The following is a 16,029-nucleotide window of genomic DNA, read 5'->3' on the forward strand; positions in this document are numbered from 1 at the left end:
ATTTGTTTTTCATTATTGCAAGGCCTCTCTCCCATAGGTTAACATGGGGATTGCATTGAAATATCTTTGAAGTGTAGTTTCCCATTGGGAGAAGACCGATATGGAGTTTGGGGTCTCTGAACTCACAATTTAAAAATGCATTAGGTGTTAAGTTTGAAAATGCCTGTAAGGAAATGCCTCCTTGGCATGGTTACCCCCTGACATTTTGCCTTTGCTGATGCTAAGTTTTGATTTGAAAGTGTGCTGAGGCCTGCTAACCAGGCCCCAGCACCAGTGTTCGTTCCCTAACCTGTACCTTTGTTTCCACAATTGGCACATCCTGGCATCCAGGAAAGTCCCTTGTAACTGGTACCCCGGGTACCAAAGGCCCTGATGCCAGGGAAGGTCCCTAAGGGCTGCAGCATGTCTTATGCCACCCTAGGGACCCCTCACAGCACAGACACTGCTTGCCAGCTTGTGTGTGCTAGTGAGGATAAAAAGACTAAGTCGACATGGCACTCCCCTCAGGGTGCCATGACAACCTCACACCGCCTACAGGTATAGATAAGTCACCCCTCTAGCAGGCCTTACAGCCCTAAGGCAGGGTGCACTATACCATAGGTGAGAGGGCATAAGTGCATGAGCACTATGCCCCTGCAGTGTCTAAGCAAAACCTTAGACATTGTAAGTGCAGGGAAGCCATAAGAGTATATGGTCTGGGAGTCACATGCACGAACTCCACAGCACCATAATGGCTACACTAAAAACTGAAGTTTGGTATCAAACTTCTCAGCACAATAAATGCACACTGATGCCAGTGTACATTTTATTGTAACATACACCCCCGAGGGCACCTTAGAGGTGCCCCCTGAAACCTACCCATGTAGGCTGACTGGTTTTAGCAGCCTGCCACACTCCAGACATGTTGATGGCCACATGGGGAGAGTGCCTTTGTCACTCTGTGGCTAGTAACAAAGCCTGTACTGGGTAGAGGTGCTTCACACTTCCCCCTGCAGGAACTAACACCTGGCGGTGAGCCTCAAAGGCTCACCCCCTTTGTTACAGCACCCCAGCTAGTGGAGTTGCCCGCCCCCTCCGGCCACAGCCCCACTTTGGGCAGCAAGGCCGGAGGAGATAATGAGAAAAACAAGGAGTCACTGGCCAGTCAGGACAGCCCCTAAGGTGTCCTGAGCTGAGGTGACTAACTTTTAGAAATCCTCCATCTTGCAGATGGAGGATTCCCCCAATAGGATTAGGGATGTGCCCCCCTCCCCTCAGGGAGGAGGCACAAAGTGTGTAGCCACCCGCAGGGCTAGTAGCCATTGGCTACTAACCCCCCAGACCTAAACACACCCCTACATCCAGTATTTAGGGGCTCCCCAGAACCTAGGAACTCAGATTCCTGCAACCGAAGAAGAGGAACCCTGCAGAGAAGACGGAGACACCAACTGCTTTGGCCCCAGCTCTACCGGCCTGTCTCCCCACTTCTATAGACACTGCTCCAGCGACGCTTTCCACAGGGACCAGCGACCTCTGAAGCCTCAGAGGACTGCCCTGCATCTAGAAGGACCAAGAACTCCAGAGGACAGCGGCTCTGTTCACCAAAGACTGCAACTTTGCAACAAAGAAGCACCTTTGAAACACGCGTTTCCCGCCAGAAGCATGAGACTTGGCACTCTGCACCCGACGCCCCCGGCTCGACTTGTGGAGAACTATCACTTCAGGGAGGACTCCCTGGTGACTACGAGACCGTGAGTAGCTAGAGTTGACCCCCCTGAGCCTCCACAGCGACGCCTGCAGAGGGAATCCCGAGGCTCCCCCTGACAGCGACTGCCTGCTTCAAAGACCCAACACCTGGTAAAGGCACTGCATCTGCAGCCCCCAGGACCTGAAGGATACGACCTCCAGTGCAGGAGCGACCCCCAGGTGGCCCTCTCCCTTGCCCAGGTGGTGGCTACCCCAAGGAGCCCCCCCCTTGCCTGCATCGCTGAAAAGACCCCTTGGTCTCCCATTGCTTTCTATTGAAAACCCAACGCTTGTTTGCACACTGCACCCGGCCACCCCCGAGCCGCTGAGGGTATACTTTGTGTGGACTTGTGTCCCCCCCCGGTGCCCTACAAAACCCCCCTGGTCTGCCCTCCGAAGACACGGGTACTTACCTGCTGGCAGACTGGAACCAGGGCACCCCCTTCTCCATTGAAGCCTATGCTTTTGGGCACCACTTTGACCTCTGTACCTGACCGGCCCTGAGCTGCTGGTGTGGTAACTTTGGGGTTGCTCTGAACCCCCAACGGTGGGCTACCTTGGACCCAAACTTGAACCCCGTAGGTGGTTTACTTACCTGCAAAAACTAACTTACCTCCCCCAGGAACTGTTGAAAAATGCACTAAGTGTCTAGTTTTAAAATAGCTATGTCATTTATGTGAAAACTGTATATGCTATTTTGCTAATTCAAAGTTCCTAAAGTACCTACCTGAAATACCTTTCATTTGAAGTATTACTTGTAAATCTTGAACCTGTGGTTCTTAAAATAAACTAAGAAAATATATTTTTCTATACAAAAACCTATTGGCCTGGAATTGTCTGTGTGTGTTCCTCATTTATTGCCTGTGTGTGTACAACAAATGCTTAACACTACCCTCTGATAAGCCTACTGCTCGACCACACTACCACAAAATAGAGCATTAGAATTATCTCTTTTTGCCACTATCTTACCTCTAAGGGGAACCCTTGGACTTTGTGCATACTATTCCTTACTTTGAAATAGTGCATACAGAGCCAACTTCCTACAATGCCCCCTTTTGGAAAGTGGGAGCTTTCTCGCTTAAACATTCTGTGCCTCTGCCTGGCTGTGGAATACACATCTGAGTCAGGGTAACAACTGGGCTATTTGTGAATTCACTCTAGACAGTTACACAGAGGGAGCTGAGGTGTGCCCTGCATATCCTGATGTCTTCCTGGGTTAGAGTGGAGAGGAGCCCACACTTGTAACTGAATAGGGCTGTGCCTGTCCTTAAACAAAGCAGTCTCCAATCCCCCAGAAGTGTCAGGGAAGGGAAAGACAGGGTCTTGTGCACAACAGACTTTCCTTTAAAGTCTGCCTTCTTCAAAGAGCAGAAATTAGTATAAGGTTTGGGTCTCTGAAACCACAACTTCAGAACACTTCTGGACTGAGGACATTCAGCCAGGAATAACAGCTGGATGCTGTAGGAGGAATTTCCACTCAGCCTGTTGCTTTGTGCTGGCCTGCTGCTTCTATCCTGGGAGATAAAGGACTGGACTCTGCTTTCTACATCCTGCTTTAAGGTTCTCCTTGAACTGAGCTTGCCTCCTGTTAAGTCTCAGGTACTCTGCAAGTGCCTGGACTCTTCTGCTGAGTCCTGACTTGCCAAGTGGTGACAAATCCAGTCCCTGGACCCTGGGAAGGGGAAACTGGTGTCCTGAGGAAGAAAAAACAAATCTGATTACCGCTGCTGAAAATCGACATCGCCTGACATGTGTCAGAAGCAGCGACGCAGTGCTGGCCTTGCGGTGGAAGGATCAACACAGCCCCTGTAGGACTGACACAGCCCCTGTTCCACCACAGCTCAGTGTCTTGCTTTTCCCACCCATCGTCTCTGGGTATCATTTTCACATCGACCCTGCACCGCAGCAAGGAACTGAGGCTGTGGAAACAAACCAACATTCCCTCTCCTGCACGTAGAGAACCGATGCATGACCTCCCCTACCAGTAAGGAACAGACACATCACCTCCCCTATGAGGAAAGAAGCAACACATCACCTCCCCTGTGCAGTATGGAACAGAGTCATTGCTTTGTTTTCTGGCACCTTAGCTTCCCTCGCGGCCCGCATAGTGTTTGATGCATCCCAGGTACATTGTGTTAAAATGAGAACCATTGATTCCTCCCGATTAAGACTATGCAACTTTTTAAAAGTGATATCTTTGCTTGTGTAGGTTGGATTTTTGTCCTTTTAGTCTGGTATTATTCAGATAAATATTGGCTATTTTTCTAAACTGGTCTGGAGTCCTTTTGTAGTGTTCTGTTACTGTGCGTGTACAAATAGTTTACACATTGCCTCTGGGATAAGCCTGAGTGCTCATGCCATACCCTGAATAGAGTGAGGGTCCCTACTTGGACAGAATGCAAACCACTGCCAACTAGACACCCCATTTTTAACAATGGTACCAGTGGTATGAAACAAAAATGAGCTTGAAAGAAGGCAAGCCAAATCCCTCAATCGACTGGTACTAAACTACAGCCAAGGTGGTAGTCCGTCATTAGGAATACAGTAGCTGAAACCAGAATGAATGAAATTATAATCCATTTGTTTTTACCGCAGACTACAGTGAAGTTTGTTTCTAGGCCATGAGGATTTTTAGATTTAAATCAGCTTCATTCTACCTAGAAAAACTTACGTTTGGCCTCTCCAGATAGAATGCAGCTTTTCTGGTGGCAACTGAAGCTTTTTTTTTTTACATACACAACTACATTTCTTAAACCAATGTCTGCTGTTGAGTAGCCTACAATCAAGCCTAAGTCTAAGGAATGACCACCTTTAAAATATGAAAATATGTATTTAGAGGGGCTGTTAGGGGACTACTGAACAGGTCCCAATACATGAACAGTAAGTAATGTCATGCAGTATTTTAGTGAAGACGATCTCTTTATAGTCCACAATGTTGCCAGGTTCTAGAGCATATAGATGTCTACAGCAGCTAGTCATCAGGTTTGGCATTAACGGCAACCAGTATCCTTCCCAAATGGGTGTCAGGCATGCGTCTGGAATAGGCAACCTTCAGCTTCAACTAGTTCAGACATGCCACAGATCTTTAACAGCAATAAGGACTTATCAAAGTCCAGATGCAAGGCCCAGAATCAACAAGTATTGGTAACTGCATTAGGTTTCATCCATGGGATTAATAAGTTAAGGGGCGTGGGAGCAGTGTATGAGTGCAGGGAGAATGGCATGAGTGCTCTGTGCAGGGTAAGTGGTGCATGAATGAAGGTTGATATGCGAGTGCAGGGTGAAAGTGCCTCAATGCATTGTATGTGTTTAGTGCAGAAATAATTTTGTGAGTGTACAGGGTGAGATGTTACCCGGTACAAGGTAAGAGGTGTGAGTATAGGGTGAGCAGTAATTCAATAGTGTCTATTGAAAGACTGATTTTGAAAAGAGCTCAGCCTGTGCTTCTGAGGCAGACCCAAGATTCCAGGCAGAGACAGCTGGTTCCGGGTAAGGCCCTCACTGATCCAAAAGCCTGGAACTAGGCCTTCACAGGCATGTTGGAGAGGAAGGGTGGCTAGTGACTGAAATGGTTGGACTGGCACTGGTGTTCCCAGATACTTCACCTCCCCAGAGGCTGCATATTCCTGTTCTGACTACTGTAATGCATTCCAGGAGTTTATTTTTTGGGTCACAATGCAAACAAGATAGTTAAAAAATGTATAATAGAGAAATATCTTTATATGTGCTCTGTGGTGACGGGTACCATCTAGTAGAGGTAACCCTAAAAGACAAAGCTTAAGGTGCAACAAGCTCAGGGTCAGTTACAGAAACGCATACGTTATTAAAAGTGCCAAAGGGGGAGGCCAGTATACTGGGTAGCACACAAAATACCTGTGACAAACTGAGGGCACATGATCATGAGTGGCAAGAGATGTGTAACAGCTTTCCAGCTGGCTCCGTGACTCACCAGTAACATTCTCCGTTGTGGTGCAGAGTGCAGGCTGCAGACCAAAGTGCACACAGTAGCCATAAACCCAGGGGTGATCACAACTTGTTTTCTATAGAGCTAGTCTGTGCATGTATATGTGTATCTCATTAAGCTTCTTCCCCCCTGTTCTGCCACAGGTCATGTGGCAGTGCCACACCAAGGCTCTACAGGGCATAGACTGTAGCACTGCCTTGACAGTAAGTGCGTATGCTCAGCAGTGGCCATGTTAGGATCAGCCGAACATGGCTTTTTAGTTTTCAACGCTTTATAAGGAGGAACATAAGCGCTCTAAAGAACAGTTACTATTACCTAATTTAGTACAACACTGCTTTGCCTGGTCACAGAGCTTGAGATGCACGTGGAGATACAAGCTGTTTTTAATGATGACGGTTCATATAGCGTTTCTGCTAGTCTCCTCGGAAGTGAACGCAACAGAACAGAAACGGAGGAAAAGTGGCAAGCACAGGAACTGTTGAAGAGCAAGGGCAGATTGAAAGCCCTTTTAAGATTTATATTAAATACAATAGATTTCACAAGTACACCCAAAGCACTGTGCAAGCAAAACCTAAAAAGGGAGGACATTTAGATGAAGTTATTTGGCTAAATATTGAATTCACTTAACAGCTATCACCAATGAAAGACCTAATAGGACCGTGCCAATATTGGCCACCAAACTCAAACTGTCAAGATGCGTCTCAGCACGACATTGAAAGGTCAAATGGTTTTCATACGTTTCAAACCACTTAGAGTCTGTTATATCCAACTAGCAATACAAGCAATACAAAGGATGTTTATTTATATTACCAACAGGGTGGGGGCTTAGACGTCTGGCATGAGCCAGACTCACAATCCTTAAAGCAGTCTTTCTGACCTCAGGGAGGCAGATTCAGGGAGGTTTACCCCAATTCCCCCCCCCACCCTCCCCCCCCCCACCGGCAGTGAGATGCAGAAAGCCCGAGCCACACCCACCTCAACCTGGAGCCCCAGTCTTTCTGCCCCACTCTCCTCTCCACTAGAGCACCCTTCCCCCCCAATCTAGAGCCCAACCCTTCAGCCGTCCCCATGGAAAGATGAAATTGGATTTTGGGTGTAATTTGGAGGTAAGGGTCAACACCCCCAAGCCAGGGCAGGCAAGCCTCGCACCTAATTCGGTTCAAGATTTCCTATGCCCCTGATGGTCTACTGGGTATTAAACACCTAAATGCATCCCCAGGAAAAGCAGATGGGTAGTAAACACCCTATTCCGCCTACCCAGGGTACTGAAAGCTCAGACTACCAAGGGGGGGGGATGGGGGGGGATTTGAAAAGCAGTGGGGTATTGGGCCATCTTGGCATCAGTGCCCACCTCACAGCAGCTGACATTACATCTACACCAGGCGGAGGCAGAATAGGTTATTATTCCCTCTCTCAAAGACTACATCAAAACTACACCAGATGAAATTCCACAGCATATGGCTGCACTACCCTGGCCCAGACGGCAAAAGAAAACTACCAAGCATGGACATTTCTAAAACCTAGACTCGTGAATGCAGAGTGGTGGGATTAGTGGATTGTAAACGTTTTCTTACCCAGAATGCACTGCAAACACCAAATTATGAATCTAAAGAATATTTTCCCTAGACTGACAGCTAAAAACTAGGGCATTTACAGCCACTGGTCAAACTACCACTGTTCACACTTCCTCACCACTAATCAGTGTTTATTTTCATTTGAAAGGATGCAAGGATACACAAGTTGTATATCCATTTAAAATAACATTAACATACTAGTGTTCACACATGGGTTTAAAGCATAAATGAACAGCTGATATATTGTGGAACATTCCTAATCTTCACCACAAGATTTACTTACAGTATCACTTTCTCTTGCCAGTTCAAAAAGGAGAGCCATTGTTTCACCAGCAGCAATTCTCATGTTCACATCCTCACAAGAGAGCAGACTTGGAAGTTTGTGCAAATGCCTAGATAATGTGGGAGGAAGTAGAGAAACTGCACATTACCCTTGACATTCCAATACTCGTAATCAATGAATGTTTAGACAGATTGTCACAACCAATTCTACATTGATTCAATTTACAATTAACTTTAGAGATCCAAGACTTGCAGAATGCTGTGGCAGAGTGGGTATGCATTTCATGAGCCCAACCCACACAGGTGGGTGACAATGTATGGAGTTTTCCACGATTACAATAGAAAACCAATACTTACAGCTGTGCCTTAAAGGTGCAAAGCTCTGCATTTAAAATAAAATGGTCTGCTGCCCTCTGAATCTGAAAGGGTGTCACTGAGGGAAGATACCAATGTCTATTTGAAGAAATACCAGATGGAGCAAAACAATGTACCATATAATTCTGCTTGAGCACAAATACATTAACTATTTCCTACGATCTAGGGATGGAAGGCAGATTAGTGATAGATTGAAATACGAAGTACTGACTGGAGCTTTGAAGAAGATCTGTATTCGAGGTAAAAACGTCTGTATCTAGACAGATTACATCCAGGACAAACCTAACAGGCTAGTATAAATATCACATAAGATGTTTGAGCAGTTGTGCCACATCTGACTGCATTCATCGTTGATGTAACTACAATAGCAACCTGGAAACAACCTTCAGGTACAATGACATTTTGATGTTATTCTCTCCAGAAAATGGGTCTAGATTAGCTCTAGAATGGATGTTTAAAAAAAAGCATACATTAGAATGAGGAGAAGCCAAAGAATATTCACAATCAAAACCACAATATAAATTACAGAATACCAGGGCAGTACATACATTTCGAGTTTCTTCTTCACTTCAGCGATTGGACAGATGGTCAATAACAGTGCCCATGTTAGAAGAGCATGGATGTGAAGTGATGTGCTGCTGCAGCCGTTAGCCCAGTTGTCTTTCTGATAACACTTAGAAAAGATATTTTCTAAACACTCCATAGTTGTGTACAAATCCTAGAGAAAAAGTAGTTTAAACTTAGCCAAAGGACAATGAAACAGGCACTATAACAAAGCACTGAAATGAATGCCCATAGATCAATAAGCAGTTATTTCAATGAGGGATAAACCCCTGGCTACAATTTAAGGGCATTTGAAAACTAAAATTCCTTCTTCGACTTGCACCTGCAAATTGTTTATCACACAACTGGACATATGTCAAAAACTGACAAACATAAGGAAGATGCTGTCGACACTTTAAACTCATGATCCAGGTGCTCAAATGGGGATCCCCGACAAGAACTGTTACCAAGGACTGCTGTGTTACTTACAAGGGGACAGCAGGTAAAGGTTCAAGCCTTAACACATGGCGCAAGCAGAGAGCCTTAATACTGGACACCAAGAAACAGCAATAAGTTCGGACGAGTAGCTTTGCATGGTCAAGGATTTCTAGTGCTGCATCGTGCTCACTACAGCGAGTAACACTATTTTATATGGTTGTTTAGCTGATAGTGGAGCAAAACGAGTTGCGTAGAGAACTAAAGTTAACTTAAAAAAAAAAAAAACTTTTCAAAAGCCAACTAACTGGGAAGATGCCAAAGTGAGCAAGTAAGTTCTACCTACAGGAATGAGGATCCACTGGCTGCCTAGTACACTTCGGTCTGATCCGATGCCACACATTTGTACTTTGATGGTTTGGTTTTTTGGGTTATTTAAGTCTAAATTTGTCCTTCATTCTTGCCATCTGCACAAAATCAGACACTGAGCAGAGATGCATGTTCACTGAAATGTTTTGACACAGGTGTAGTTTTATAAGATCCTGGGAAAAGGTTTTATGTTGTGTGCAACGTTCAGAACTTTTTCAGCAAGGAGTTAATGGAAGTTGTAAACAGATGGATAAAAACAAGCCCCACTATGAAAAAGAGCAAGTGACTACCATACCTACTGAACACAGAAAATCTATGGAATATTTTACATGCTGAATTTCACCCAGTTGAGAAGAACACATTAGTGTCATCTTTTTAATCAAGCAGTCTAAACGATAGTGACTAACCATAGTAATACTTCCATTTGGGTGGTGATGGCAATGAATGCAAAATCTATGCTTTCTGCACCTGCTGCAGGAGAACTGGTCACCACCCCATCCAAACTTTGCAAACCCAAGTATAGAGCTCAGTAAAGGCAGCTCGTGTCAAAGTCCACACTACGGCAGTGGTCCGCTGTGGTTAGCAATTGCGGCAACAAAAAGACTCAGTGGACACAGGTTCACTCTGACAGTGAAGCACTGCTTATGAAAGGTTTATCCTTTATTCCTAGTACGCCTATAAATAAAAGTTTGTCCTGTTCAGAGATCTCTTTGCCTTCTTTAGATGTATTAGATTGAAGAAATTATTTAGTGATAGACCTATGACAGGAGATACAAATAAATCGGGACTCAAACTGGTGTCCACATTTCTTCCAACTCTTGATTCCATCAGACCTGAAATTGGGATCTTTGAGGAAAAAACAGTCACCTTGAAGATCCAAAACCATGTTGAAATCTATTCCAATGCCATCATGTAATCTCTCTAAACACAAATATGATGCTCTTCTGAGCCTCCAGAATGAAACAAATAACTTCAACCATGCAATAGAGGGATTGTGCTCATTGACACAGATACATCCAAACAGAAGATTTATTCCATGCTCAGTATCTCAGAACACTACTGTAGAGGATGAGTTAATTGGGAAGTAAGAACGAGGTCTAAAATTGAAAGAATTAGCCAAATTGCCTGTGATAGAGGACTTGTGTGACTAGGAATATGATTTTCTTAATCCCGGTTATACCAAAGTGCCACGTATCTATGGAGTTCCCAAAACCAACAAAAATGGAAAATGTCACTTACCCAGTGTACATCTGTTCGTGGCATTAGTCGCTGCAGATTCACATGCTGTGTACAGTCCGCCGTCTGGTGTTGGGCTCGGAGTGTTACAAGTTGTTTTTCTTCGAAGAAGTCTTCGAGTCACGAGACCGAGGGACTCCTCCCCTTTCGGTACAATTGCGCATGGGCGTCGACTCCATCTTAGATTGTTTTCCCCGCAGAGGGTGAGGTAGGAGTTGTGTATGTTAGTCATAGTGCCCATGCAATGGAATGAATACGTATGTACATAATAAAGGTTAAAGTAATATATTTACAAATGTACAATTGTTTAAGATCTTCTAAACGGCTACAGGCTCCTGGGGAGGCGGGTGGGCACATGTGAATCTGCAGTGACTAATGCCACGAACAGATATACACTGGGTAAGTGACATTTTCCGTTCGATGGCATGTGTAGCTGCAGATACACATGCTGTGCATAGACTAGTAAGCAGTTATCTCCCCAAAAGCAGTGGTTCAGCCTGTAGGAGTTGAAGTAGTTTGAAATGTTCTTAGTACAGCCTGACCTACTGTGGCTTGTTGTGCAGTTAACACATCTACACAGTAGTGCTTGGAAAATGTATGAGGCGTAGACCATGTTGCTGCCTTACATATTTCGTTCATTGGAATATTTCCTAGAAAGGCCATGGTAGCCCCTTTCTTTCTGGTTGAGTGTGCCTTTGGTGTAATAGGCAGCTCTCTCTTTGCTTTAAGATAGCAGGTTTGAATACACTTAACTATCCACCTGGCAATGCCTTGTTTTGAAATTGGATTTCCTGTATGAGGTTTTTGAAAGGCAATAAATAGTTGTTTTGTCTTCCTAATTTGTTTTGTTCTGTCAATGTAGTACATTAGTGCTCTCTTGATGTCTAATGTATGTAGTGCTCTTTCAGCTACCGAATCTGGCTGTGGGAAGAACACTGGTAATTCTACTGTTTGATTTAAGTGGAACGGTGAGATAACCTTTGGTAAGAATTTTGGATTGGTTCTTAGAACTACCTTATTCTTGTGTATTTGAATAAATGGTTCTTGTATGGTAAATGCCTGAATCTCACTCACTCTTCTTAGAGATGTGATGGCAATGAGAAATGCAACTTTCCACGTTAAGTATTGCATTTCACAAGAATGCATGGGTTCGAAAGGTGGACCCATGAGCCTTGTTAAGACAATGTTGAGGTTCCATGAAGGAACAGGTGGTGTCCTTGGTGGTATAATTCTCTTTAGGCCTTCCATAAACGCTTTAATGACAGGTATTCTAAATAGGGAAGTTGAATGAGTAATCTGCAGGTAAGCAGATATTGCGGTGAGATGTATCTTTATGGAAGAGAAAGCTAGATTTGATTTTTGCAAATGTAGTAAATATCCTACTACATCTTTTGGAGATGCGTGCAATGGTTGAATTTGATTATTATGGCAGTAACAAACATCTTTTCCATTTATTTGCATAGCAGTGTCTAGTGGAAGGTTTTCTAGCTTGTTTTATGACCTCCATACACTCTTGTGTGAGGTCTAAGTGTCCAAATTCTAGGATTTCAGGAGCCAAATTGCTAGATTCAGCGATGCTGGGTTTGGATGCCTGATCTGTTGTTTGTGTTGTGTTAACAGATCTGGTCTGTTGGGTAGCTTGACATGAGGTACTACTGACAGGTCTAGTAGTGTTGTATACCAAGGTTGTCTTGCCCATGTTGGTGCTATTAGTATGAGTTTGAGTTTGTTTTGACTCAATCTGTTTACTAGATATGGAAGGAGAAGGGGAAAGCATACACAAATATCCCTGAACAATTCATCCATAGAGCATTGCCTTGGGATTGATGGTGTGGGAACCTGGATGCGAAGTTTAGGCATTTTGCATTTTCTTTTGTTGCAAATAAATCTATTTGAGGTGTTCCCCAAATTTTAAAGTAAGTGTTCAGTATTTGGGGGCGAATTTCCCATTCGTGGACTTGTTGGTGATCCCGAGAGAGATTGTCTGCTAGCTGGTTCTGGATCCCTGGAATAAATTGTGCTATTAGGCGAATGTGGTTGTGAATTGCCCAATGCCATATTTTTTGTGTTAGGAGACAACTGTGTCGAGTGTCCCCCCCCGTTTGTTTAAATACATTCTTGTCAAAACAGACAACATGACAACAATGTATTTGTGGGTTATCATGGGTTGAAATGCTTTCAACGCTAGAAATACTGCTAACAGTTCTAAGTGATTTATGTGAAACTTCCTTTGATGTATGTCCCATTGTCCTTGGATGCTGTGTTGATTGAGGTGTGCTCCCCACCCTGTCATGGAAGCATCCGTTGTTATGACGTATTGTGGCACTGGGTCTTGGAAAGGCCACCATTTGTTTAAATTTGTACTGTTCCACCATAGAAGCGAGATGTATGTTTGGCGGTCTATCAACACCAGATCTAGAAGTTGACCCTGTGCATGTGACCATTGTGATGCTAGGCATTGTTGTAAGGGCCGCATGTGCAATCTTGCATTTGGGACAATGGCTATGCATGAAGACATCATGCCTAGGAGTTTTAATATCATTTTTGCTTGTATCTTTTGTGTTGGATACATGGCCTGTATCACCTTGTGAAATGTTTGAACCCTTTGTGGACTTGGAGTGGCTATCCCCTCTGTTGTGTTGATTGTCGCTCCTAAGCATTGCTGTTTGACACGGCAAAAGGTGTGACTTTGCATAGTTGATGGAGAAACCCAGCTTGTGAAGGGTCTGTATGACATACTTTGTGTGACGTGAACACCTTGTTAGCGTGTTGGTCTTGATTAACCAGTCGTCTAAGTAAGGGAACACGTGTATCTGCTGCCTTCTGATATGTGCAGCTACTACTGCCAGGCATTTTGTAAAGACTCTTGGCGCAGTTGTTATTCCGAATGGCAACACTTTGAATGGGTAATGTATTCCTTTGAATACGAACCTTAGGTATTTCCTGTGGGAAGGATGTATCGGTATGTGGAAATACGCATCCTTTAGGTCTAATGTTGTCATGTAGTCTCTGTTTGAGCAGTGGGATAACGTCTTGTAATGTGACCATGTGAAAGTGGTCTGATTTGATGTAGGTATTTAGTATTCTGAGATCTAGTATTGGTCTCAGAGTTTTGTCCTTCTTTGGTATTAGAAAATACAGTGAGTAAACTCCTGTGTTTTTCTGTAGGCTTGGTACTAATTCTATTGCGTCCTTTTGTAGTAATGCTTGAACTTCTATTCCTAGAAGATCTATATGCTGTTTGGATATATTGTGTGTTTTCGGTGGGATGTTTGGAGGGAATTTGTGAAATTCTATGCAATAGCCATGTTGGATAATTGCTAAGACCCAAGTGTGTTATTTCTTCCCAAGATTCGTAGAATTGGCTTAGTCTTCCCCCCACTAGTGTTGTGTGATGGGGTTGTGTGACTTGTGAGTCACTGTTTATTTTGAGGGGTTTTGGGACCTTGAAATTTTTCCCGACTTCTTGGGAATTGGCCTCCTCTATATTGTCCCTGAAAACCTCCCCTTTGATATTGATCCTGGTAGGTAGGTGGTCTTGTCTGTGAAGTGTTGGTTTCTGTGGGTTGACCCCGAAACCCTCCCCTAAAAGGTGTCTTCCGAAATGTGCCTCTGCTCTGCGGGGAGTAGAGTGCGCCCATGGCTTTGGCTGTATCGGTGTCCTTTTTGAGTTTTTCGATGGCAGTGTCTACCTCCGGCCCAAAAAATTGCTGTTCATTAAACGGCATATTGAGCACAGCCTGTTGGATTTTGGGTTTGAACCCAGAAGTGCGCAGCCAAGCGTGCCTCCGTAATGTGACTGCAGTGTTTATTGTCCTTGCAGCTGTATCGGCTGCATCCATGGAAGACCGTATCTGATTGTTCGAGATACTTTGTCCCTCTTCCACCACTTGTTGCGCTCTTTTTTGCAACTCCTTGGGAAGGTGTTCGATGAGATGTTGCATTTCATCCCAATGAGCCCTGTCGTATCTTGCCAAGAGTGCTTGCGAGTTGGCGATACGCCACTGATTTGCTGCTTGTGCTGCAACTTTCCCGCTGCATCAAATTTGCAGCTCTCCTAGTCTGGAGGTGGTGCGTCGCCTGAAGTCAGAGTTGGCTCTTTTACGAGCTGCCCCCACAACTACTGAGTCTGGTGTTAGTTGTGTTGTAATAAATATTGGGTCTGTGGGAGGTGCCTTATATTTTTTCTCCACCCTTGGAGTTATGGCTCTGCCTTTAATTGGCTCCTGAAATATTTGTTTTGAGTGCCTTAGCATTCCTGGGAGCATGGGAAGGCTTTGATACTGGCTATGGGTGGAGGACAGGGTGTTAAAGAGAGTCATCCTCAATAGGTTCCAAATGTAGTGAGACATTGTGGAATTCGGCTGCCCTTGCGACCACCTGTGCATATGATGTACTGTCCTCAGGTGGTGAAGGTTTAGTTGGATATGAGTCTAGACTATTGTCAGACACTGGGGCGTCGTAGAGGTCCTATGCATCGGGATCATCCTGGTTCATTGTGGTATGAGCTGGTGAGTGCGTTAGTGGTGGAGTTTGCGCCGGTGATGCATGTGTTGATTGTGGTGGAGAAGGTGGTGGTGTTACTTTCTTTACCACCTTTGCTTGTGGTTGCTTGTCCCCTTGTTGGAAAATAAGTTTCCTTTTCATCTTGATTGGGGGAAGAGTGGTTATCTTCCCTGTGTCTTCTTGGATGTGAAGCCTCCTTTGAGTGTAGTCAGTTTCTACAGTTTGAAGCTCTTCACCAAATCTATGCAATTGGGTGTTTAGTCCTTGTTCCTCTGTATAGGAACTCATTTTCGGTTCCGAGGCTTTTTTCGGTACCAAAACCTTTTCGGTAGGCTTTTTAGGCTCCGAAGAAGATTTCTCTGCTTTCAGCATGGTATCTCGGTGCCGAACATCTTCGGTGCCGCTGTCTCTGCACCGAATTGTCTCGGAGCCGGTGTCTCGGCTCCGAGGTTGCTGTGTGACGGTATCACGACCGGAGTCGGATGACTTCGACACCAGCATGCCCTTTTTCGGTGCCTTGGCTCGGTCACCTAGTTTTTGGGTTAAGCCATGGCCTGTTGGCAGTGGCGTCCCCTGGGCTTTTGTGGACTTTGAGTCCTAATTTTCGACGTCTTACTCACGGTTGTTATGTCTTCGGCGTCGGATTCCCCCGAATCCGACTCGGGGATGGAGAACGCTTCCTCTTAGTCCTCGAACCGATGGTGTCCTGTCGGCGTGGACGCCATTTGCAATCTTCTGGCTCTTCGGTCTGAGCGTCTTCCTCGACCGAAACGCTTGACAGGCTTCACACGTATCCTCCTTGTGCTCCAGGGACAGGCACAAGTTACAGACCAGATGCTGATCCGTATACGGATATTTGTGATGGCATTTAGGACAGAAGTGGAACGGGGTCCGTTCCATCAGTCTTGAAGCTGCACGTGGTCGGGCCGACCAGGCCCCGACGGGGGATCGAAATTACCCCGAAGGGCCACCGGAGCTCTTCAAGATTCGGTGTCGATTTGTTCTAACAAACCCGATACC

At 45.0% G+C, this 16,029-nt stretch overlaps 1 protein-coding gene across 1 annotated transcript in view; it reads right to left on the reverse strand.

Annotated features, from left to right (window-relative positions):
• Positions 1-16,029, reverse strand: part of IFRD1 (interferon related developmental regulator 1) — a 169,542-nt gene that overhangs the window by 110,663 nt on the left and 42,850 nt on the right. The window contains exons 7-8 of the mRNA XM_069228959.1: positions 8,469-8,638; positions 7,547-7,655 (exon numbers count right to left, since the gene is read on the reverse strand). Coding sequence (XP_069085060.1) covers positions 7,547-7,655; positions 8,469-8,638 — 279 coding nt within the window. The remainder of the gene's footprint in view (positions 1-7,546; positions 7,656-8,468; positions 8,639-16,029) is intronic.

Source organism: Pleurodeles waltl, chromosome 4_1 (assembly GCF_031143425.1).
Source record: "Pleurodeles waltl isolate 20211129_DDA chromosome 4_1, aPleWal1.hap1.20221129, whole genome shotgun sequence".
NCBI classification, from domain to species: Eukaryota; Metazoa; Chordata; class Amphibia; order Caudata; family Salamandridae; genus Pleurodeles; species Pleurodeles waltl.